Below are 24907 nucleotides of genomic sequence, written 5' to 3'. Positions count from 1 at the left end.
AAGATGAAAGCCGAGAGATGAAAGCCGAACTCAATTGCTTGTAAACCACTAGAGCACCAGTACCAATAAAACAATGCATCAAAGGGCATGAAGGGCTAAAAATACAAGATGAAGAAAGGCCAACAATCGAGGGCTAGGAATGACTTGAGTATAAAGAAACGAGGGATCCATCCAATAAAAGATATAGAGGCAAAGCGGAGCAAGCAAGGTGTATATGAATTTGGAAGAAAGGTAACATTTCCCCCCGTGTATGCTGTAGCGAGTGGATATCAAGATGAATCATGATGTGGGTATGAAAAAAAAAAAAAAGAAAGGAAAACAACAAATCAATCAAGGAGTGAAACAGCAAGCACAGAACCACGGCCTAAGGCTGTCGTCATTCTCGTTGCTGACGGACCTTTCCAGCTTCGCGGACAGCTTTCATGAACCCATCTTCGTTTCCGGACGCAGTGAGAACCCAATAATCGGCTACGCCGGGGTTTTCGATTGAACCACCTCCGAAACCTGCAGCTGCAGGAGCGCTGTGGCGATCTTTCGGCTTTTGGGTGTTGGCGCCGACGTGCCGGGGTCCCCAGCCGAGGATGTCTCGTACGACTAGGCGGGTCTGTTCGTCTCCCTGTTGGAAAGAGAATAGCTGAGTTTGTAGACAGCCGAGAATTGCAACGGCTGAACGGATCATGATGCGATCACCTTCGAAAACCCAGCAATCCCAAACGCGGGAGAGGCGCTCGAGATCGAGGCCGTTTGTCAGGAGAGAGCGGAAGATAGGCTCCCATAGTTCTTCGTCGGAGAGGTTGAAAGTCTGGGTGAGATGGGTGTACAGTCGCGGGAACTTGTAGCGCAAGGTATCGGAAGCCAATGTATAAGATCGGGCCATGGCTCCACGGTCCCAGGTCAGGAAAGCAACTGGTAGAGGGCGGTTGAGAGCGTTTGCCATAGCGAGGAAGGCGGAGGATGGGGTTGGGAATTGGAGTACGAGGAGGGCGGCGATGGTGTGGAGACCATGAATGTAGCCCACGTCGCTGCGATACATGCAATATGCCTGTAGAACATCGACGAGGGTGTCATGGAGCGGGCCGCCTTCTTGGAAGAGGTTAAGATCAGAGAAGGCCTTTGGAACGTCGTTGTCAATTGCATCGAAGCAATCTTGTAAGCGCTTGTTGATCTCATTCTCGGCGTCTTTCTTGCCCCGAAGATCCTTTGCTCTTTGGAGGGCCATTGTGAAGGTTTCCTCGCTTAATGATAGCTCATTGCCGATGGCACGCGCCCATATGGAGCCCCGGTTACGAGGCGGAATTCCACGCCACCAAAGCTCGCGAATTCGAGGCTCGCGGAGGGCGCGGTCCCAGTGTGGGCACACATATTCATCCCAAATGTTTTGTAATGTTGACCGAGTGTTATCCTTATCGCACTGTGCAGACGCTTCCTTGGCAGCCTTTCGTTTTTCTAGGAGGCTGATTAGAGAGTTGATATTGATTCGGGACATCACTCAAGTACGTACCGGACTCCCGAGACAGGGCCATCATTTCCTGATATTGCTTCAAATGCTTCTTTTCCTCCTTTTGGTCTTTGGGCGGAAGCCAGCTAGGGCGGGTCCGCGTAAGCACCTTCTCTTTCTCTTTGCTGATCGGCAATGGATCGATCATGATATTAGATCTTTGCACAGGCGGCAAAGCAGTAGCCTCACGGGATGCGCGATGTGAGTCCTCGCTGGACTTCCGTGTGGCACCCGTCTGTACGTTTTCCTCATGCTTGCGGTCTCTATCATCAGCGTGCAGCTCCAGAGCTTCGGTGATGATCTTCGCTTCTTCGGACAGATCTGTCAGATAACTATTATACGAATAGGTGCGGGGGTTGCGTGGCGATATTTGACCACGCTCCGGTCCTGCGGAGCTCGATCGGTTTATCCGCTTCATGCGGGATGCTTTCGCAGTGTTTTCGGGCGATTTGGACGCATGTTCATCGGATATAGCATGCTGGAAAGGCAGCGGGCGACGGCCAGGACTGCGACCATTGGGGCTTTCTGGTCGAGAGGGCGCTCGTTCTTGTGCTGGGCGCGGCGAAATGGGAATGTTCCACAAGCTCGCATCTTCTGGCAATTCGTCGTCCGAGTCGTGGTATTCTTCCTCTAATTCTTTCAGCGATTTCCGGTTGGGCTGCCAGGTTTGTTTGTTAACAGGCACTCGCGCAGAGAGCGGAGACAAAGCCAAACTAGTGCTCGAGGCGGAGCGACTGGAAGTTGGGCGGAGTGGTGACACGGACCGCGATCGGCGAGGTTGGGAGGGTGCCAATCCGGGGGATTGCAGCGTGCTGCCTGAGTCTCTGCGGTTTCCAGATTTTGCCATAAGAGAGCCCGATGATTTTGGAGGCTTCGCCCCGCTCAACGGAGGTAAAGGACTTCGCTTTCGAGGTTTCGGAGTAGCGGTCAAATCGCGTGTTGAGGTCGTGGGGCCTTTGCTCGACATTCGAGCAGCAGGCGACCGGGCCATAGCTCCAGCACGGCCATACGAGCCGACGGATTCCATATAAGACAGGTCGGCATCATCCTCCAAGCCGATTTCTTCAAAGTTCGAGATGTCCGTGAAAGCACTGTCTGGGCCGTCTAGGTGGGAGGAGTGGAAGGAGGAGGATTTCGAGGATTTCGACCCGGAGAGCTCGGGGGGAGAATTGGGGGTCGCGCCCACGGTGGTCATTGTCTCATGCGCTTGTTCGATTGTTTTGATCCCCCGCAGATTTCGACCATAAAAAAAAACCACACGGCAAGTGGGAGGAACGGGATGGCCGGAAGGGGTCGATACTGGATGCGAGGAACCAGGTGCCAGAACACAACAATCAATTAAAACAACACTAATGTCAACGTTTCAGAAACCAAATTGCAGGCTCGGCCGTAGCCTGATTAAATCCAGATCAGGTGTAGTCGGTTAAAGGGTTCAGGAGAGGCCGCTATTAGCGTAGGGACACGGAGAGAAGGGAAGTAGTAGAAAAGAATGTCGGTCAAACAGAAACAGGAAAAGCAGAAGAAGAAGAGAATCAAATGAAGGACGTAGAATACAATGATTCTGGAGTAGAGTAGAGGAAGAAGGGAAGAAACGAAGAAACCGTGATGCTGCAAGCGGAGCCTCAGGCCAGTGCCGCACTCGGTCTGGCCGAGAACAGGGGGTACCTCGGGGATACCTCGTCCCACTAGCACTGATCGGGTCATCGGACAGGTACCCTTCAAGTATTTTGATTGCATGGTGATCGAAGCCCCCGATCTTGGAAGGGATAAGCCTACACAGCCTTGTTTGTATCCCTGAACACAGACACTTCTGAGTTTATTCCGGGTCTTCTAGCTTTGGTTGTTTCTATTGTAGTCCGTACTTCTTTTCATTTTCTTTGCTTCCCCTCCTGACTAGGTCTCTGTTGCCCTAACGGGAAATTAGAGGTGTGGATAGACATCTCCTATTGGACAATGGAACCGTGGAGAAGAAATTAGGCACAACTTGGCATCGGGCTTCTTTCTTGTGCTTGTTCCTGATCGGCTCTACTCTACAACGTGGTATCATACATCTCATTTCAGCCCAAATATATTTCAAAATCGCCATGTCTCAAACATCGCATTGCCCTTCTTCACCACATGTGTCATTCTCAGTGTTGCGGAATCTGAAGTGGGTCGAGCCTCGCGAGCCAACGAGCCCAGCCAACGCAGCTCGGTCACATACTTCGTTTGTTTCCGCTTCAGGACGAATCGGAAAGCGGCCGCAGCCAGGAACTTCAACTGAGAAACTTGGACAAAACATGAGAATGAGCTGTCTTTGTCGACCCGCCGCCCTTGGATAGAATTGGCTGCCAACTCCACCAGGTCGCGGATTGTCTGCGTGACGATCGCGGGACTGGGGTGCGCACGTCCCCGTAGTGACTTCATGTACCGATACATTTTCATGGCGGAGGTCATGAAGCTGGCGTATAGATTCTCCAGCACAACCATGCGAGAATTGTGGCCGTCGTCAATATACATTGAGTGCAGCTGTAGGCGGAAGGTTGAAAGAACTTTGCGGTTAAAGGTGCGCCCGGGAAAGCGAGTTGCTTCAACTGTCAGGGTGTTGGAGATTGTTGCAGCGGCCGTTTCGCCGCTTTCCAGCTGGCGGTCTTGGTCGCGGTGGAGCTCAAGAGTGTGTGTAGAGATGAGGGTGCCACAGTAAGGAAATAGGTTGGAACCCTCAAGCCGTGGGAGGAATATGCCATCAACTGCTGCGCTGAAGTTGGCCATGCTTTTTGCCGGGTTGACTCGGACCCCATATGATGGTTGGCCACCAATCATGACTTCTACAAAGCGCATTGCCACGTCTCGTTTGGGCGTGATGAGCAAGAAGTCATCCACGAGTCTGAGGAGGAGAGAGTTCTTGGGGTCGATGAATCCCAACACGTTTCGCTCCAGCTCCGCGTAGAAGAAGTTACAGAGTATGCTGGACAAGACAGAGCCCTGGGGAATGCCGTTGCGCTGACGGAAGAATTTCTTGCCCATCTGCACGAGATTACTGCGGACGTGCTCGTCGAGAAGGGCCATTAGACCCTCAACATTCTCATCTTTCTGCCCATGCAAGTCCACGAAAACGGCATTGGCCTTTCGTCGAGAAGGCCCGCTCTTGACAAAGTCCGGTAGGTGTTGTGGATTATCTGCGAGTGCAGCACGGGATAAGAATCTTCGTGTAGGTTTCGCGTTTTGCATCTTGGTAAGAGGTGGTTGGAATTCCACGTGTCTCGACATGCGGTAATTCTCCCCAGAGACCAAATCTGCGATGAGATTGAGTAGTTTCGCCTGTGGGATGGTATCAAAGCAAGCCTGTATGTCAAGCTTTACAAAGTACAGCGGTGGAAACTTGGGTTGCTGGGACTGGGGACCTGGTTTGAGTTGACCAGACAGCTGTTCCTTGAATGTCTTCAAGCGGTAGTGAATATCTCCAACGGACAGCAAGGTGGATCCTAATTTGGCAGGAGCTCGCAGCCGTTCGTAGGTCAACATATTGTAAATGGGGGTGATACTTGTGTTGATGCTGGGAGCAAGGAACGTCTGGTTCTTCCCCCATGTCGATTCCTTCGGCACTCGTTTGCGCAGATTTAAGATGGGCCGGATGCCCGTAGATTTGGGGAGCAAACGGAGGGCACCATACCCGAGAGACTTCCGTGCCAAAACCCGTTTGGCACGTTCTGGCTCGAGCTCCTCAAACATTGTAGCCTTCAATTTACCGAACGGCTGCTCGATTAACTGTTGCCATACATCGTGACGGAAGTAAAAGAGCCGGTTTCGATGTGTCTGAGACTCGGTGACATAGAAAGTTGAGCGAATCAATGGAATGATGAGCGATTCAAAAATCCAATAAATGAATTCATGAAGCAATTCGGTGCGTTTACGCAAGTCAGATAGAGCGATCTTCGATCGTGTCTCAGATCGTGAAGTCTGGGTCTGGGGTGGCTCCAGCCAAGCAATACAGGTAATCTAGCATGTCGATCAGTATGGATATGTCTCAGATGATCAGATCAATGACGAACCTTGACACCTTTGCAAACCTCATGCAGACTCATACTCTCGAATCGGCGCATTTTGATAAACCGATCAATATGGCGCATCACAACTTTATAGTTCGAAGTGCCCTCCGGCCCATCCCCCAACAACTGTCGGGAAATCAATTTTTGAAAGACCGCCCGACAAAACGCCGACACTGAGGATGGCGGCGTCGCATAATCGATCAAACCGACTGGGGCATGTCGACTCGATTGCTCAGCTCCACAAGATGCCCCCAAGGCTTGGTGCGGCTCCAATGTCACGGGGCTAATATGGGGAGCGTCGTCTTCCGGGGTCCTCTGCACCTGTGTTACTAATTTTGACTCGAGAGACGAGATAGGCTGGCTTTTTTCGGGCGTCAGAGCGAATGCGCCAAGTTTCGCCGGACCGCTTTTCTGCAAAAGGTCAGCAACACACCAGCCATGCAAAGCGAACGAAATGTCTCACCTCAGTCGGACAATAATATCGCAATAATTCACTATAGGAACACTGCGCATTGCGATTCCGTAACTTCCGGACGGTTTCGACCATACCACGAAGTCTTTTGGGGACTTTGAGACTTCCAACGCCACCACCTGCATCTGCATCTGCAGATTCATTCTCAGGCCGGGGCTGTCGAAGTTGCCTCTTGTAGTCTAGCTGAGAGATTTCCTTCTCTCGAAATATCCCGCTTTTGAAAATGATCGTGCTGTTGCGACCATCGGATTGCGGCATAAACACATTATGCAAGCCGAATTGCCGGGGAAACATGTACTTCATCACATGAACGGTTTGAGCCTGTGAATCAAGTGACGAGAAGCGGTTGAAGACATCTAGATATTATTAGCGCGAAGCTAAAACACAACGTTCAAACGGGAGACATGCGTGTTTGCCCCAGTCCACAGGGCATTTCTCTTTTAGACTCGATGCGCCCGTAAAGGATCCGCCGACGGAGGAACACAATACTATTTGGGCCGTGATGGTTGGCGGGTTTCGGATGGCATTGCTTCTCGATGAGGCTTTTCGGATCGGTAATAGGAGCGGTGTTCTGAGGCTTGGCAGATACATGGAGGTTCGACGCATTGCTCAGGACTTCGAGGTCCGGAAGTGGCAGACCTAACAGATCATTAACGTCGTTTGAAAAAAAAAGTTGCATTTCGACCAATCAATACCACTCAGCTGATAGTAGACCCCTTTTTGGGCGTTTATCGGAGCAAACACGCCGCAATCGAAGAGAAGGCGCATCATGATGTCTTCTCCATTGATGCCGAGCAAACCAAGCACTTCCGTCCAAGGGTTTCCCTTGAGAGTTGCGACACTGTGATTGGGGAAGCGGCTTACAACGCCCGGGATTTCTGTATCCTGGGCTTGGAGCCCTACCGACGGACGCTGGAAGCCATTTGCAAGCAAATTCTGAGGCTTCCCATAACCGGTTTGATTGAACAATTTCCAGATCACGAAGTCAACCACCTGCGCCGAGAGATGTCAGCACATTGCGTCTCCATAGGGACATCGTAGGTAGAGGGTAGGCAATTCACCTCCGACTGCGGGCAAGTCGGCCCCGTGTCGGTGCTCACGAGCAGGGAGCGCGACTGCGACTCATTGAAGGACAAATATTCCTTTTGTCGTTCGGTGATGAGGCTCGGAGATGAGTTCTTGAGCACCCCGACCAAAGTGGAGTCGAGGAGCTGTGCCAATGCCGAGGATTGGGGGTGTGTATCAGATGGCGAACCTAGGGACCATATGCGACGCCGACGCGACTTGGATGTTAGGGGAAGTTGGTGGAGTAGGTAGTCTCTTAGCGTCAAGACTTGCTGGTAGTACAGGGAAATCACAGGATGGCTGATTTCTCTGGAGTTTGGGGCTGAGATTCTGAAACGGCGGGTACCTGTGGTGATACCGAGGTGAGACGAGGGCGTGGGACCACGGTCCTTGACGGGTCGCTTGCGTTTTTTCCCCATATTGAATCGTCGGCAATGTCCACACGTTATGAGTGATTGCCAATTGCCAATCTGGTTTGTGTATGGAGTTGTCGGGTTTGCGATTGCCCGGAGGGTTCCAGGAACCGTGGGATAGACGCGCGACGCGTCCTCGGCGGAGGGTGGGGTTAGGGTGCCTTCATAGTGTATTCTCCCATTGGAAAATATGCCTATGGCTGTTAGGATATACAGATCTAGAATTGAATATTTAATCCGTTGAAGGTACAAGGTATATGCAGAGTATTAGGTAGTATGAAGTGTTTTAGGGCTCAGGCACAAGCAAGTCGAAACGAGGGCCAATGACACCTCAACCACGGAACCGGGGCGGTCTAGACTTTTGTGCCTTGTGAGATGCAAACACTCAAACTTGGGTCTATCAACTATTCTTTCTCAGCTATTTGATTAATTTAGGGGAAAAGATCATATTATTATTTAAAAAAGATACATATAATTATATCAAATTATAGATCATTAATAGAAAGTACCCTCAAACATGGAACGTGTAACATGTAATGTCAAAATAGCCCTGGAGTCATCGGTGGGCCGGAAACAAAGAGCATTCAAGGTGAAATCCACTTTTGAGATCTATTTCATTTGCGCCACATGTTGACTTCTGCTTTGTTCCTCGACAACTCTCTCTCTCTTTCTCTCTCTGATTCACCTACTTGTTAGGAATACTACTACATTGCTCCACGGTACGGTACTTTTTTCTTCTTTCTGTACGGTACGAGAGGTACATTGGACGCTAACAAACCGGCCCACCGCTAGGATTCGCTTTCACCCCCTCACAAACCCCAACGCTAGCCGCCTGCTCATTCGTCTGCGCAATTCGGCAGATCCCTTCTGGTTTTTCTTTGCTCCGATTTTCCCGGTCCGAAGCTTCGATTCGAAATACTCTCCAGTGTCTCAAATATGAATGCTGGATGGGTGTACGCCACCCGAGACCATTGCTTTGTAGCCTGAAAGCGACTCACTTGTGACCTCCACCCGTTGGGCGACCATCCCGGAACAACGCACCGTAACTCGCCCAGAACCGAGAGGCCCACGGCCAGTCCACGTCGACCCGTGAAGCATGCAACATGTCTGGCGGTGACAGACAGGGTTTTGGTGTCTACCATGAACCCGCGTTTGGGCGACAATCCTCCGCGTCATTTAGCTCCGTTCATGACACCCTAGAAACGTCCGCCTCTTTCTCCCCTCAGGCACAGTCGCCCTCCACGTATTCCCCTTTACCGTCCGCCCTGCTGCGTCCCCATAATCACTCCACTCCCACGAATCACCGGCCGGAGGACGATCAATTGGAAGATCATAGAGGGCGGGAGTCTCCCGATCCTGCCGATTATTATCGCCGTGGGGCCCTGCCAACCTCCACCAATGTAAGAGAAGGATTCAGCGATGTAATACCGGATATGGCTATGGCCAGTCGTTCTGCAATGGGTGAAAAAGTATCACCCATGCCAGCGAACCCTTTGGGTTCATCGCGTACCAGGAGCCAACTGCCTCGCTCCACTTCCGACACCACATCTTTAGCGCCCTCTACCACCCACCCGGTGGTACCTGCGGGTGCCAGATCACGACAGACTTCATTCAGAGACCTTGTGAATAGATTTAACAACGCCCCTGACCAAGTTCTACCTTTACCCTCTGCGTCGCGAACCACCTCAAGAACAGTGAGCCCTTCTGGGAGTGCAGATGGGGAGCGCTATCGCACCTTTCCACGCCGTCGTCAGTACCGCGATTCCCTGCCAGGGTCAATCACCAGTCACCCTCGTGCACCGCTTGATTCCACGCCGTCTTCACCAGACACAGAGCGGTTTCCCTCTGTGAACCCCAACGGTGGTGTCCCACCGCCATTGTCGTCGCGTCTTTCGGAGTCGCATCCTCGTCGTCCACTGTTTGGTGAATTATTGCCAATCAATACTCAGGTCAACAACAGACCTCTAGCGCGTTTGCAACGTCGCGGCTCGGATGGGAGTATAGCAAGCCCGAACCCAGCCTTCCTTGATCAGCACGATCAATTCTCTTCCAAAACACCACTCACGCCCACCGCGTGGTATTTGGGCCACGCAGCAACGCTCGAGGCCGTCAACGGTGGAGCAAACAGCAGCGGGCATCGTAGAATCCAGAGTGATTTGACCAAAAACCCTCCGGCCTCCCTTTGCCGAGCCTTGGAATCCCGAAATGGCAGTACGGGCCCCCTTGCTGCGGGCCAAGACCGACTATGAATCGCCCCCGGACAGCCCAAATTCCCGATCACGCATTCCTGTCTCTTCACATCGTCTTCTCACTGCTTCCGGTCCCGAAACCCTATCTCCCTCCTCCAATCCGACGTTCAGCCGTCGGTCCGCCGCCATTTCCTCGCCGCCTAGGGGCAACAGCCGCCTTCCTATTCTGTCACCTAAACACAGCCCTCCCCCGCATGCCACAAGATGATCCCCTCTCGTTTGCGCCCACCTCACGTGTGCGGCGCGATCTAAGCGCCAGCCAAACCCGCAATCAATTATCCGAATCAAGCCGGCGGCTTCAGGCTTACATCGCGGCTCCACCGCCCAAGAAGTCCCCTCCTCTACGCAGCTCTCGGCCTCGGCAACCCATTTCACATGGTGGCACAGTCCCCCCACGCTCGAGAATTGGAGATAGAGTTTCATCATTACAAAATCACGCCGACGGTGGCCCGCGATCGTCTCACACGCAGCCACGCAAGCTACCAGGATTGGGCAACGTTGATTTCGAGGCTCGCCGCCAACACATTCAACAGGCCATCAACAAGAATAAGAATGGACAGAGAGACAACGCAACTACTCAGGAAGCTCGACGTCGTCCTGTGGCGCGCGGTGATAACTCGCATGACGACCTGAATCAATCGACAAAGCACTCCCCTCCCGTTCCTCAATTGGCTCCAAACGACACCAAAGAACCCGATGATATGGCTACTATGGTCACGGCATCGACCAATGGGGTTGGTTCGAGGGCGGATGGAGTTAACACCGTTCCAATATTGCATCTCAACACGTCTCTCTCAACGCCAGACCCAGCAGCGCCACATACGACAATGGACTCCCCGACTCTCGGCTTACCTGAGGGAGGCGCCGCAACAAACGCAGGCGATGAACAGCCTCTCGAGACTGATGTACCGAACTCGGCCATCACGGCCAATTCTGATGAAACCCATGTCACGACCTTTGACACGGAACCACAGTCCGGGCTGGTAGAGCGAAAACCTAGCATATCTAGCCGGACTCTGCTCAGCCAGATCATGCAAATCCGTGGGTCCAGCCCAAGTGACGACTCTTGTGATGAGCCAGACTGCAGCATCTCAGAGACTGATCGAGAGTCTGTCCCAAACACGTCCGGCGACACAGCCTTTTATGACTCGTCGAGTAGTGGGAACACTCAGTATCCTCAACACGCCTCGGTACAACCAACTGCAGCAGATTACCAAACTCGCAATCGATGGAGTGTCAGCTCGTGGTCTTCTGTACAGAATCACAATTCCACCTGCGACGAAAGTGGCGATGATCTAGGTCTCCCAAGACAAGATACAGAGCCACCGACGGAGCCTTGCTCAGCTGTGTCCACAAGACCAGCTTCAATAGCGGACTACGATGACTCTCGACCTCCTTTGCAGGATCATGGTGTCATTGGGCCTAACACCCTTCAGTCCACCAGGCACCGTGAAAGCGCTTTTTATAATCCACCCAATCTAGCAAGAATGGGAAGATGGGACTCAAAGCGAGCTACTCAGCTCTACCTCGAGGAGCTGACACGAGGTGGAATCCATAATTATAGCGCAGCCACCCACAGCTCCTCTGAGCCTCGGTCTCACCCCACCAATGCACGTGAAGATGAACGCAACGAGAGTCTAACAGACGATCCAGTTGTAGTTCCAAAATTCCAGGATTACCAAATCTCTGGTCAACTTTCACACACCGCAAGCTTGGTTGGGCGTGATGACTGGGAACATGCATCTCCTTCCATCATGGACTGGATGCAGGTACGAGCTGAGGATGATGCAGTGACGCCTGCCACAGATCCTGATAGCAATATCGATGAGGAAGTGCTCACCCCTCGCGTCATTCCTCCCACGCCCGATGTCGCCGAGAGTGATGGCCTCGGCTTATCGTTGGATAAGGAAGCTCCCCGTGGACAGGGACTCTATCCCCTGGTGATTCCATCCTCATCAGGGGCACCCCAGGATGGAGCCTCCTCCGAGGGAGCTCCCGCTCACCAATCGACTCAAGGTGAATCCGACGCGCCAAGGGATCCGGCACATAGTCCAGACAGCAGCGAAGACTCCTCTTTCCGGCGTATTGTGACCAATGAATCTCCCGCTGCGCCTGACTCCTCCTGCACGTCGCTTGCACCCTCCGGGGAACAAACTGCTCGAGCAGAGTCTAGGAAATCACCTTCTCCTGAACAGCGCCGTCTGAAGAAGAGGCAGCATATCATCAAGGAGCTCGTCGACACTGAACACACATTCGGTCATGATATGATGGTTATCGAGGATATCTACAAGGAGACCTCCTCTGATGTATTGGACGCCGATGATATCAAGATTCTCTTTGGCAATTCTGAACAAGTTGCGGACTTCTCTGATCACTTCCTGCACGACCTCAAAAAGGCTGCCCGAAGCATCTACATCATTCCCAAGGCGCAGCGCTGGACCAGCCAACGCAATGCCGAGAACAAGCCTCCCCAATCCGAACCTCCTGTTGATGTTCAACTGGCCGAGTATGCAGGATTGTCGGATCTTGAAAAGGATCGCTCCACCACAGTTGGCCATGTTTTCGTTAAGCATGTTCAGCTGATGGAAAAGGTATACACGGACTATCTGAAGAATCACGACGCTGCAAACAAAAAGCTTCAGGCATTGCAGCGTGTTCCAAACGTGGGTATCTGGCTGGGTGAGTGTCGCAACTATGCCTCCGATCTTACCACCGCCTGGGACTTGGACTCCCTGCTCGTCAAACCCGTGCAGCGAATCCTCAAATACCCCCTTCTTTTGCAGGATCTATTGGAGTCCACGCCAAACGATCATCCAGATCGGGTGGCAATTGCCAATGCGCTGGAGGAGGTCACGAACGTTTCTCATCGCATCAATGAGTCAAAGAAGCGTGCAGACCTCGTTGGTCAAGCCGTCGGTCGCAAGCGCAATCAGTCTGATGTCCGTGCCGGCCTGTCCAAAGCGTTCGGTCGTCGCACTGAGAAATTCCGACAGCAAGTTGGTCTCTCGGATTTGTTTGAGGACAAAACCTACGATATGTTGGCACAGAAGCTCGGAGACGGCTACTTTCAGTTGCAGGTTGTCATGCGTGATGTTGAAACTTACTCGTCTGACGTCCAACTCTGGGTCACCCAGTTCAGTGAGTACACTGATGCTATGGGCGAAGTGACCGGGATGTCACCATCTCCCTACCCCGAGCTAGAGACCAAGTGGCATCGATTCAAGATGACTGTTCAAGATATTGTTACCACTGCCCTGCCCGAACATGTAAGTTTATTCGAATTGTCTGGTGAAATCAATACTAACCTATGACAGCTGGATATCGTTCGCAAGACCGTTATCAGTCCGATGGTTGAAGTTCTCGGGCTCTACAATGCGCCCCAACGCGTCATGCGCAAACGTGACAAGCGTCTTCCTGAGTACGCACGCTACAAGGCCATCAAGGACCGTGGCGACAAACCCGACAAGAAGACTACCGAGCAGGGCGAGCAGTTCCTGGCTTTGAATGAAACTTTGAAAGACGAGCTTCCCAAGCTTTATTCATTGACTGCCAAACTGATGTCAGCGTGTCTGAAGAACTTCATCAGAACCCAAACTGCGTGGTTTAGTGCTCTGCAGCTGAAGATTGGAAACCATGTGGATTTCCCAGGCGATCTCCAACGGCTCGTCAATGACTTCAATAGTGACCACCATCTGATGGAAGCGCGCATGCAAGAGCTGAGCACTTGCAATGGATCAATGCTTGCTCATTCCCTCAATCTGGTTCCTCTATCACCAACCGAGTCCAACGTGCAGTCTCCCCGCCGTCCGTCTACTGTCAACAGTGGGAAGACCCGACCAGGGTCGATGACTGACGACTCCCCGAACATGTCGCGCGACTTCAGCATTGGCAGTCAATCTTTCCAATCGCCACAGATGGAGCCTCAATCCGGCCGGAGCAGCCGGTACCGTGCCGATTCCACCCTTTCCAGCAGAGTGGTCTCAGACACCCCCAACCAAATGCTGCAACAGGCTATCAGCTCTCCCAACTCTGGACGCAACAGCACTTCCGCCGAGCCTTTCCCCAGTCTTCCACAGCTGAGCTTGGACACCCCCTTCCTCGCGGACGTTATCAACTCCACCCACAACAGTCAGCCTACCTCTCCAGTGGCGGATCGATACTCTGGCTTCTTCTCTTCTGCCATGCCTATGTCCGACAATACACCCGAGACCGCCCCGAACCAGCCCCGGCCCAATGGGCCCGCTGCACTTTTCTGTGCTGCCAGTCTGTACGATTTCAATATTGATGCCCGCACAGAGGGCGGGTACCCCTATTTAACCTATGCCTCCGGCGATGTCTTCGACATCGTTGGTGAGAAGGGCGAGCTATGGCTCGCCCGCAACCAGGACGACGCAGCTGGTACAATTGGCTGGATTTGGAACAAACATTTTGCTCTCATCCGCTAATTTACGATCTTATGATATGATTTATCCTATATGGAGATGTGTTTTCTTTTGCCTGAATGATACGATAAAGAAAGAGTGTCAGATTTCCGGGCTATGATATCCCGTTTCTCTTTTTGTTTTAACCTGGATGATATCATTTGATGTCTCTTCTGAACATGTCTTCATACTTTTCGAATTTTGTTTTCGCCATAATACCCGATGCAAGACCAAAACCTCAAGAGACTCTTTTGCAAAGTTTCTGACGCTGTTTATTTATTTTACATTTTTTTACTTCGCTCATTGCTCATTGCTCATTGCTTTTTTTATTCTTTTTAACCTATTGTTCGCCTTTGGCTTCCTCGTTGTTCTCTTCTTCCATCCTATATGATTGTGCTTCGCAGTTGTTTTTGGATTTTTTATTACGTTGCTCAGTTTCTTTCATACTATCTGTGGGTAGTGGGTGCTGATGGGACGAGCGTTTAGATACCCTTTTCCTTTGAATATGATTCGATTTATCGATGTTTGCCTCTTTTTTGTTCAATGTAATCTGTTGCGGTTTATCCCGGCGCCTCCCATGTCTTTGTTCATAAGAGGTTGAAATCAACCCTCGGGAAAATTTGAGGTCTTTGCCATGTTATAGGAGTGTCTTGAAGGTATTCAAATAAGTGGCATGTTATAGAGTGGTTTATCATGTGATGGGACGATAGCTCAGTTGGGAGAGCGTGCGATTGAAGTTCGCAAGGTCGCTGGTTCGATCCCGGCTCGTCCCATCTTTTTTTTCTTTTCGATCATTCTGATCTGGAATTCAATTTTTGTTCAAGGTCAAATATAGCCTGGGCATTGTATGTATGTATGGTACCTAGTCTTTGGATGCTTCAAGATCGCGTGTTTGCAGTGCTTTTTTTTTTGAAAATCACAATTCATTAATGAAATATGGCTTTTTCTGATAGCCCAGCTCCCACGTTCAGGTAACAGCGAGTCCCGAGTAGACAACCTGAACAAGTCTCTGCCTTACCCACCATCTCTCGAGATCACAGCAGAACGTTTGTTCAACCGTATACATGACATCATGTGACCACAGGTGACGCCCAACATGAGAATTCAAGTCTTGGTGCCTTGAGCATTTGTATTTGTCCTGTCTGTGTTTCATTGTTCATTGCCCTGGTTGGTTGCAACTTGAACGTGGCAGTCTACTCCGTACCCGGAGCACGGATGATCATCATCCGCGCCTGATCTACCTTTCTTAGTCCCTGTTGACAGAATGCGCCATTGACACATCCTCCTGGCCACCCAGCACGGCTCTTTGAACCCCCCAACTTTCCCATCTCCGCCACCTATAGGGCTGACGGTCTCATTCTCCGAAGCGCGTCCTAGTCCCGAGGTCTCGACCGGCCCCACTCCCACTCCCACTCCGCCAGCGCAGAGACATCGCTCGAGTCCGGCTCTCAAGTCTATTGGCATTGTTGCCGGCATCTGCTTGCCGTCTTCCTTGCCACTGCGTACGTAGCCGCCACAGGCTATTTTCAAACCTGCGCGGGGCCTCGGTGAAAGTTCTGCCGCGAGATCTACGCTTTGGAACCGCTATCTGTGGAGCCTAGTTTGCCTTGGCTTGGATAGGAATCGGCAAGGGTTGCGCGTTCGTCTTTGGCTCCGTACATATCTTCATCGCATTCGTGTTTTGGCGGCTCGGTCGCGGTATTCTTTACACAACCTCACCTTCTAGTACATACTCGCATCATGTTGCGCAAAGTCCGCGGGCGGTTCGGCGACAAGGTGAGTGCGCAACCTCGAAGGTGTCAATACAATGCAATTGCTGACTGCTGCAGCTGAACCCTGATGATGCTTATTTGAGTTGTGAGTGATCAGACTCCGAGACCGGTGATCTGAGCATAGAGTACTTACAGGCAGTTCTCGGGTGTTCACAGACTATGACGTGCGATGTATGAGAGCAATCCTTCACGCGAACCTTGACTGCCGGAATTTCGGACTGACAGCACCGCAGTGACAAGAGAGGACATGCAAACCCTCAAGAACGACTGGCTCACAGACAATGTGGGTTTGATAACGAGAACCTCCCCCTGCTGGGCCACCTGAGCTAATATGTCATAGATCATCTCATTCTGGGAGGAGTAAGTCCCTCAAACCGAGCATGATACCTGCAGCATTGAACATGGCACTGACTTTCGACTTTTCGCTCTAGGTACCTTGAGCACGAATTTCTGACCCGATACAAGTCCTCCAACATCATCCTCCTCCGCCCTAGCATGTCATTCATGATCCTACAAACCCCAGACCCCCGCACTCTTCGCGAAGCACTTCCAGACTTCAGCCGAGCCACCCACGTTTTCCTCCCCATCAATGATTGCCGCAATGTCAGCCAAGCAGAAGGCGGTACCCATTGGTCCCTTCTGCTAATCTCTGTCGTCGACCGCATCGCTTTCCACTATGACTCTTTGTACCAAGGCAATGTCTGGGAAGCTGATGTCGTGACCCGCAAATTCGGATACCTCCTCAACATGCCAATCAGGTTCATGCACTTGAATGACTCGCCCCAACAAGATGGCGGCAGTGACTGCGGTGTGTTCGTGTGCATGAACATGCGACACCTTCTCATGAAGAGACTGCTTATGGCAAGCGCGCATGAGAAGGTTAGCATGAGTCTTGGGGGACGGAAGGTGGATGCGCCCGGCTCACGCAAGGAGATGGCCAAGATCATTGAAGGGTTCAGGAAAGAAGGCGAACGCCGACGATCGTATGTCATTGTGTCTTGTCTGTTCCACACACTACCAAGAGCCCACGCTGACTTTGAGTCTTTAGAACAAGTGCGAGTCCAATGGGTAAGAAGTCGAGGAGTCCTCCGCGGGTTGATTGAATGGCCTTTTGATATTTTTGACGATTTTACGCCTTGCTTATGGTTTTCTTTTCTTCTTCTCTCTCTTGTTTATTGCACTTACATACCTTCGGATGACAAAAACAGAACATTCCTCATGGACGAACTTGTTGATAGTTGTTTACCAGCGTTGCATTGAATAAGTACAGACAATCAATGGTTACCTTTTCTTCACCTGAACGCATCCGTGTTGGTTATTTAAGAGGATATCCATGGATGGATAGATAGATGCCCATAGTCCCTACCGTGTGGGTAACTCATAAATTGGATATGGATCATGCAGTAATATATCTAGAACCTTGGAATACTCAAAAGTACCATCACCACATGTACTAGATGGAATACCGTCTTAGACCAGACAACCCTAGAAAGCATGGAAAACAAGTCTAGCCTTGTCAAAAATTGCGATATTTAACTGACCAACCTGGAATTCATCCATTGTCCTGGACTCCTGATCTCTCAGGCGCCAATATGGTAGCTCCGTATCTTATCGCCGTGCGGAGCGAAGACCAACGTCAATTCCCCTCAACACACTTTTGTCATGTTCAGTTCATCCATCTACTAATTCCATCCCTGCTGGGCTGAACCAGTGTAGATGCCGCAGAAACCGAGAGGCGACACCGAGCAGAGCGGTAAACGCCATTCAATCGGCAAGAGAAAGCTTTCCGATCAAGGGGAGCAATCGCAGTCCCGATCGCAGACCGTCTCCGAGCTCCTCTCCGAGAGATACACCCCCGAACCTCAAACACAGTCCCACAAACGCTCCCGCCTATCTTCGTCTCCGCATCTGCCGTCTCCCACGCACCCGCATAAGATGTATCCGATTTCCGGCTCCGCGCCCAGAAATGGCGCTCCTGTCGGCCGTGGCGTGTCCGGGTCAACCGGTTCACTTAGATCCCCGGCGATGAATGCAAATGCCCGTCCGAATAATTTCTCGCCTTATACTGGGGCGAGGAAGCTTGTGGTCAAGAACCTTCGCTCTGGGCCTCGGCTGGATCAGGAATCTTACTTCGATAAGGTGTGGTCACAGTTCGATGCGGCTTTGACGGCTATCTTCGAGGGCAGGAAACCGGAAAGTTCTCTGGAAGAACTATACAAAGGCGGAGAGAATGTTTGCCGGCAAGATCGCTCAGCGCTGTTGGCGAAGAATCTCCGTGGTCGATGCAAGGACTTTGTGAATGGCAGCCTGCGTCAGAACCTTGTTTCAAGGGCGAAGGGTAGCACTGATGTTGATACATTACGGGCTGTTGTTGAGGCATGGTCATCATGGAGCACCAAACTTGTATGTGCTTGACGTGAACTTTCTATCAAAGCTCATTGCTAACCACGTCTTCAGGTTACCGTGCGATGGATATTCTATTACCTCGACCAGTCATTCCTTCTGCATTCAAAAGAACACCCGGGGATCCGCGAGCTGGGGCTTATTCAGTTCCGAGAATACATATTCGCTGATGGCAATCTGAAACCGAAGATCTTGAAAGGCGCATACGACTTGATCGATGCCGATCGGCAGGGCGATACCAATGCAGCCTCAAACTCGAATCTTCTCAGGGAAGTCATGGATCTCTTCCACAACCTTGATGTGTACACAAGTGATTACGAACCTTTATTCTTGGCTGAGTCTAAGAAATTCACTGAGGCCTGGGCCCAACAGCAAGCAGCTGGGACCTTGGAAACATACGTTGAAAACACCCACCGTTTGATAGAACGTGAAGTTGAACGCTGCAGAATGTTCGCTTTCAACAGGACCACGAAGATGAAACTATCCGAGCTATTGGATGACGCTCTGATCAGTCAGCAAACTGATTTGTTGACGAATGAAGACGACGTGGTTCGTTTATTACGAGCAAATAACCAGACTGCCTTGAAGCAACTTTACAGTTTGCTGAATAGGCGAGACCTTGGCCTCGAGTTGAAGTCTGCCCTCCAAAATTACATCGTCCAAGAGGGTGAGCGAATCGTGTTTGATCAGGAAAACGAGACCGACATGGTTGTCCATCTGCTCCAGTTCAAACAAACCGCCGATAACATTGTGGCCAATTGCTTTGAGTCAAGCGAGGGTCTGCGTATCACGCTTCGTGAGGCCTTTGCTGCTTTCATGAACCGTGGAAAGAAATCAGAATCCACAGGTGGTACCGACAACCCCAAGTCTGGTGAAATGATCGCCAAATATGTGGACAGACTCCTCAAGGGCGGGTATAAACTGCCCCCCCGGTCGTAAACCGGAAGAGGTGAGCCTGATTTCGGACGATGCAGAATTGGACCGACAACTGGATCAAGTGCTCGATCTGTTCAGATTTGTACATGGCAAGACCGTGTTTGAGGCATTCTACAAGAATGATCTAGCTCGACGTCTCCTGATGAAGCGGAGCGCGAGCAGCGACGCGGAGAAAAGCATGCTGGCACGTCTGAAAAACGGTTTGTGGCCTTCATTCTTCTGGAAGCAAATGGCTTTGGCTAACAAATTATCAGAATGCGGATCAAACTTCACCCATAATCTTGAATCTATGTTCAATGACATTGACACGGCCGCCGAGGAAATGACGGCGTTCAAGAACTCACCTTCAGAAATGAAGAAAAGACGCCCTTTCGAATTCGATGTCAGTGTGTTGTCTGCTGCCTCGTGGCCGTCATACCCGGATGTTCCCGTCCGCGTTCCATCGGATATTTTACGCGCGATCAACAGATTCGAGGAGTTCTATCAAAGCAAGCACAAGGGGCGCACTCTCACGTGGAAGCACCAACTGGCTCATTGCCAGTTGAACGCAAACTTTGCGTCTGACAAGAAGAACCTGGTCGTCAGCTCGTTCCAAGCAATTGTCCTCCTCCTGTTTAATGATATCGCCGATGGCGAGAGCCTGGCATACACCCAAATCAAAGAAGCGACTAAACTTTGTATGTGAACACCTTTAATTGGGATGCAGAACGACGAGCTTCAGCCTCAACGATTGAATGAAGCAAACTAACAAGACAACAGCGGATCCTGAATTGATTCGAACCCTCCAGTCCCTCGCATGCGCCAAGTACCGAATCCTCATCAAGACCCCCAAGGGCAAAGAGGTAAACAAGATGGACACCTTCAAGTACAACGCCGGCTTCACCGACAAGCAAAAGCGGATCAAGATCAACCAGATTCAACTGAAGGAGACGAAAGAGGAAACCAAGATTACACACGAACGGGTCGCCGCCGATCGCCACTTCGAGACTCAGGCCGCCATTGTGCGCATCATGAAGAGTCGGAAGACGATCAGTCACTCGGCGCTTATCTCGGAGGTGATCACTGCTACGAAGAGACTGGGCGCTCTGCAGCCTGCGGATATCAAGACCAACATTGAGAAGTATGCATTTTTTGGACTTAAATGGATTCAGTGGAGAATCTTGGCTAACGCATCTTCTAGGCTGATTGAGAAGGATTACATGGATCGCACTGAGAACAACCAGTACAATTACGTCGCATAAACGACATTTTTTTTTAAAACCTCTTGTTTCCCCCACGCCCCCTTTCGCCCTTTTGTAAGCGCTCACACTTTGGCGCACGTGTTTGGATTATTGAGTGCGTGTTATTACTCGTTTGGGATGGTGGATTCTGGATTCTGCCCACGAAATAATTGTGGCTGGAATCTAGTCCGGCCTCTCCGTACTCATCACACAATGAGAATGTTCTTCAAAGGAATACTCCGTACATTTTGACGATTTGATTAGCCGAGGCCCGTGGCTGAATTATGTAGCAATTTAATTCTCTAGTGATGTAGAGTACGGCTAACGATCGGGGCAGGTCCGATTCCAAGCCTCAAACCAGTGCCGAGGATGGCATTATCTCGTATAAAAGTATGGCGTATAGAGGGGCCAACGGGGAGTTCCGTCTACGGGTGTCACATTAGTACCGAGAGGGGTATACTGGGCAGTACTCCGTACTCCGTACGGAGTATGGAGTAGTTAGATTAACAAACTCAATTGACAGATAGGAGGATTCCGTATAAAAATGAGTACACTGGTCCGGAGCACATAAGGAGCACTCCGTACGCGACCCTGAAAGTACACAAGCACCCCTTGAAATGCGTTGTGCAAAGGTGTACGTACTCAGTGCATATCGTAGTACGTGTCCAGAATGAGACCATCTGTCTGTTGCTCCCAATTGACATGGATTAGAAGTATGAAACTGCTGAGATTATATGATACATATTGAATTGAACCCATGACCCAGTCTCTAAGCCTATAACAAAGTACCGAAGCTCCAGTGGTCCCCACCCCCTGGATCTGACAGTCGATCCCGGAATATTGGGGTTCCCCAACTCTTTCGTAGATCCTTGTTTTGTCTCTTTTTCTTTTTCTTTTTTCTATTTTTCAGGTCTCATGATGTCTCCACTTGGAATTGCGGTATCCCAGTATTCGCCTCGGTGGCAATTGGCATTGGGCATGGAATACGACAATTACGACCTACAAGTAACTATAGCGAACGGAGAGATTGAATACGAAGTAGAGCAATGTCCAGTACCACATAGAATCTGTATATTTCCAAGGTTAGACAAATGGATGCATGGCTCTCTACGGATTACTCCGTACTTACGGAGTAGAGGAAGATTAGAATAACATTTGAAGGGACAGGCCGTAAAGTAAGAGGTGGTAGGTGCACCAGCCGGCTAACCTACTCAATTCAGCTCGACAGTCAACTCCTCACTCGGAGAGTGGACCGGACTGCAGCGTGTAGTACCTGCGGAACGGATTATAGGCGGTTCGTGAAGTACAATGCATGCATCATCTCTTCCACGAATGTTCTTTGGCGGTCAGGGAGCTCATTCGGACGAAAGAGCAGGCCCCTTCTGGAATGCGGTGCCTGACGGGATATCCCCAGAGGGTAAGCCGAACCGCCGATCCAGACCTTCGAGCTGGTCTCACGATGTTCATGTGAGCAGAAAGAAAATTCCCAAAAGCAAATAAAAATACGGATTGGAAATTGGTTGGCCATAAAGAGGGGGAGTGCTCCTCTTCTACTTCAGGCGTTGAACTTCTCAGTCTACTACGTATACACATCGCTCAAGGCTCGCCACCTGTACAACGTGAGTATCCCCCAACTACATCTCCCAAATCTTGGAACAATGCTGGTTTGGTGCTAGCCTGCTGGCTATAAATGGTCAATACTTCGTGTACTTCGAGTACATTGAGTACAATACTCCATACCATCCCAACTAGTCTGCCCACCTGAACCCAAAACCTCCGGACTGACTCGAGAAAACCGAATAGAACCACTGCCCACCTTTCCCCGCCTTGCTCAACTCCAATCTGAGAGCTTATTCGATTTCCACGGCTCCCGGTGATTCTTGGACGCCCTCCTGACTACGAGCGACAAAGCCGATTGGCGTGAACCTACCCTCCACTACGGCATCCTCAACACGTAACGAGTATAAGTATTAGACTTGAATACTTGGATAATATCTCTTTCAATTTCGATATCTACTCTTATATCTACGAAGATCCGAGGTTGAGAACCACTTTTGATCAACAATGCAGAGTGAGTCTAGTCCCCAGATCGGCTCCACAGGGTCTGACCGTTCCAGCCAAACACTTCTTCTCCGACCCAAACCACCTGGTCGTCACGGCCTTGAACTCACTAACTCTCACAAACCCGTCGCTGGCCCTCGACAAGCAAAATAAAATTGTCTTCCGTCGCCCAGATGCTCCCCGTAGAGCAAACAAGGTCTCCATCGTGACCGGCGGCGGCTCCGGCCACGAACCCGCCTTTGCGGGCTTCGTCGGCCACGGCCTATGTGATGCCTCTGTCGCTGGTACCATCTTTGCTTCCCCATCCGCTGAACAGATCCGTCGCGCAGCGATCGATCGTGTCCCCACCGAAAATGGTGTCTTCATCATCCCAATGAACTATACCGGTGATGTGCTCAACTTCGGCATGGCGGCGGAGAAGTCCCGTGCCGCTGGGATCCGCACCGAGTTCTTTGCTATCAATGACGATGTCGGCGTTGGCCGTGTGAAGGGTGGCAAGGTCGGTCGTCGTGGTATTGGTGGCGGTGTCTTGATTTTGAAGATGGTTGGTGCGCTGGCTGAAGCTGGGTACGTTCTCTCAATAACCCCGGAACATGATCTATGATCTATCGGTACTAACTCGTCGCAGTGGCTCACTAGAGGATGTCTACGCTTTGGCTCAGCTGGCTAACAAGAACCTCGTCTCCCTCGGCTCATCGCTGGAACATGTTCATGTTCCTGGCCGCGGCGTGCCGGAGGACTCAATCCCTCATGGCGAAGTCGAAGTCGGCATGGGTATCCACAACGAGCCAGGTTCCCACCGTACTAAATTCAACCTGGTCGGCTTGGTTCAGGGTATGCTTCTCCAGCTCCTCGATCACAACGACCCCGACCGCTGCTATGTGACCCGTAAGCCGGACGCTAAGTTCGTCCTACTGATCAACAACCTTGGTGGTGTGAGCCCGCTCGAGCTGGCCGGTATCACCGATGAAGTATACCGCCAACTGCAGCAAGACTACGAAGTCAACATGGTGCGCGTGATCCAGGGCACATTCCTAACGAGTCTGAACGGACTCGGCTTCAGTATCTCGCTGATGAAACTGGTCGACCCTGGTCTCGGCGCCGGCAAGTCCATGCTCGAGCTCCTCGACGCCCCAGCCGAAGCAGTCGGCTGGTCTGCCCCGATCAACACCTCAACCTGGGACAACCGAAGCGATGACCCCGTAGAGCTGAAGGACTCGAACTTTGCAGAGGACATCCACAGCAACCTCCAACGTACGTATCCCTACCCCCACACACACACAAAAAAAAAAAAAAAAAACATGGAATACAAGTCTAACGTAACACAGTCGACCCCCAAACCGTCAAGAAAGTCCTCGGTGCCGGCCTCGACCGCGTCATCCGCGCAGAGCCTGAAGTCACCCGCTACGACACAATCGTCGGCGACGGCGACTGCGGCATCGGTCTCAAGCGCGGTGCCGAAGCAATCCTCACCCTCCTAAACGACACCTCAGCCCCCCTAACCTCCGACCTCCTCCTAACACTCGCCCGCATCGTCACAGTCGTCGAAAACGTCATGGACGGCACATCCGGCGCCATCTACGCCATCTTCCTGAACGCGCTTGCCCACGGTCTCCGCGAACAAGACACTTCATCCCCCACGCCTGTGACACCAGAAATCTGGGCCGCGGCATTGCGCTCATCCATCGATGCCCTTGGCAAGTACACGCCTGCCAAGAAGGGTGATCGCACTCTCGTCGATGCGCTGGCGCCGTTCATTGAGACTTTGTCGGAGACTGGTGAGGTGCGGGTTGCTGCTGCTGCTGCGCAGCAGGGTACTGAGTCTACGAAGGCGATGAAGGCTAGTTTGGGGAGGAGTGTTTATGTTGGTGGGGAGGCGAGTTGGGTTGGTAAGGTGCCTGATCCTGGTGCTCATGGGCTTTCGGAGTTCTTGACTGGGCTTGCGGAGGCTGTTTAAGGGGGCTTTGAGTGAGGGGCTCAGATGTTGATGGGTTTGTCTTGCCGGTTTTGGTTTTCTACGTAGCGGTGTGCTGGGTTTCTTTCTATTAATGATAGTATCTTGGCTTTGTTGCAAGGCTTATGAGGCAAAAATTATGATGATGATACTTTTTACATGCTTCTTTGAGGGTTTACATTTGCGATGCTTTGTATCCGGGTTCATGTCTGAGGGCGTATGTTATACTACTTGCTCTATGATTGGATTTGAAATCAGCTGTACACATCTACGGTTTAGCTCGCCTTCTGGTTACACTAGTAAAAGTTCCTGTTCATCTTAAAAGAGTCATGACAAATTGAGAGAGACAAGCAATGAAAGCAAAAGCAATCAAGCAGTACTATACGGCCTCAAGCAAGCAACACCAACAAGTAGC

General features: G+C 51.2%; 6 protein-coding genes across 6 annotated transcripts; 4 read left to right on the top strand and 2 right to left on the bottom strand.

Moving 5' to 3' along the window:
* Positions 1–376: 376 nt before the first annotated feature.
* N7506_008730 (putative TBC domain protein) lies at positions 377–2693 on the bottom strand (the record flags this gene model as incomplete). The annotated part of the gene is made up of 2 exons (XM_056958023.1): positions 377–1446; positions 1502–2693. The coding sequence occupies 2 exons, from the start codon at positions 2691–2693 to the stop codon at positions 377–379; spliced, it is 2262 nt and encodes a 753-aa protein (XP_056807413.1).
* Positions 2694–3571: 878 nt separating this feature from the next.
* N7506_008729 (telomerase reverse transcriptase) lies at positions 3572–7482 on the bottom strand (the record flags this gene model as incomplete). Its single annotated transcript, XM_056958022.1, has 6 exons — positions 3572–5476; positions 5530–5937; positions 5990–6354; positions 6425–6637; positions 6694–6991; positions 7060–7482. 6 exons carry the CDS (start codon positions 7480–7482, stop codon positions 3572–3574), a joined length of 3612 nt encoding a protein of 1203 aa, XP_056807412.1.
* Positions 7483–8579: 1097 nt separating this feature from the next.
* N7506_008728 (putative Rho guanyl nucleotide exchange factor) lies at positions 8580–14170 on the top strand (the record flags this gene model as incomplete). The annotated part of the gene is made up of 3 exons (XM_056958021.1): positions 8580–9687; positions 9741–12991; positions 13040–14170. The coding sequence occupies 3 exons, from the start codon at positions 8580–8582 to the stop codon at positions 14168–14170; spliced, it is 5490 nt and encodes a 1829-aa protein (XP_056807411.1).
* Positions 14171–15886: 1716 nt separating this feature from the next.
* On the top strand, positions 15887–17021 carry N7506_008727 (Ulp1 protease family protein; the record flags this gene model as incomplete). Its single annotated transcript, XM_056958020.1, has 6 exons — positions 15887–15922; positions 15976–16003; positions 16152–16201; positions 16259–16278; positions 16350–16901; positions 16967–17021. 6 exons carry the CDS (start codon positions 15887–15889, stop codon positions 17019–17021), a joined length of 741 nt encoding a protein of 246 aa, XP_056807410.1.
* Positions 17022–17634: 613 nt separating this feature from the next.
* Positions 17635–20498, top strand: N7506_008726 (cullin family protein; the record flags this gene model as incomplete). Its single annotated transcript, XM_056958019.1, has 6 exons — positions 17635–18321; positions 18376–19231; positions 19296–19457; positions 19512–19934; positions 20017–20377; positions 20438–20498. 6 exons carry the CDS (start codon positions 17635–17637, stop codon positions 20496–20498), a joined length of 2550 nt encoding a protein of 849 aa, XP_056807409.1.
* Positions 20499–22541: 2043 nt separating this feature from the next.
* Positions 22542–24495, top strand: N7506_008725 (uncharacterized protein; the record flags this gene model as incomplete). The annotated part of the gene is made up of 4 exons (XM_056958018.1): positions 22542–22548; positions 22595–23105; positions 23167–23792; positions 23867–24495. The coding sequence occupies 4 exons, from the start codon at positions 22542–22544 to the stop codon at positions 24493–24495; spliced, it is 1773 nt and encodes a 590-aa protein (XP_056807408.1).
* Positions 24496–24907: the final 412 nt, after the last annotated feature.

This window comes from Penicillium brevicompactum, assembly GCF_028827555.1.
Source record: "Penicillium brevicompactum strain IBT 35665 chromosome Unknown utg000006l_segment0_segment0, whole genome shotgun sequence".
Lineage (NCBI taxonomy): Eukaryota > Fungi > Ascomycota > Eurotiomycetes > Eurotiales > Aspergillaceae > Penicillium > Penicillium brevicompactum.
The sequence above is the reverse complement of the archived record's forward strand: the minus strand, read 5'-3'. Positions and strand labels throughout refer to the sequence as shown.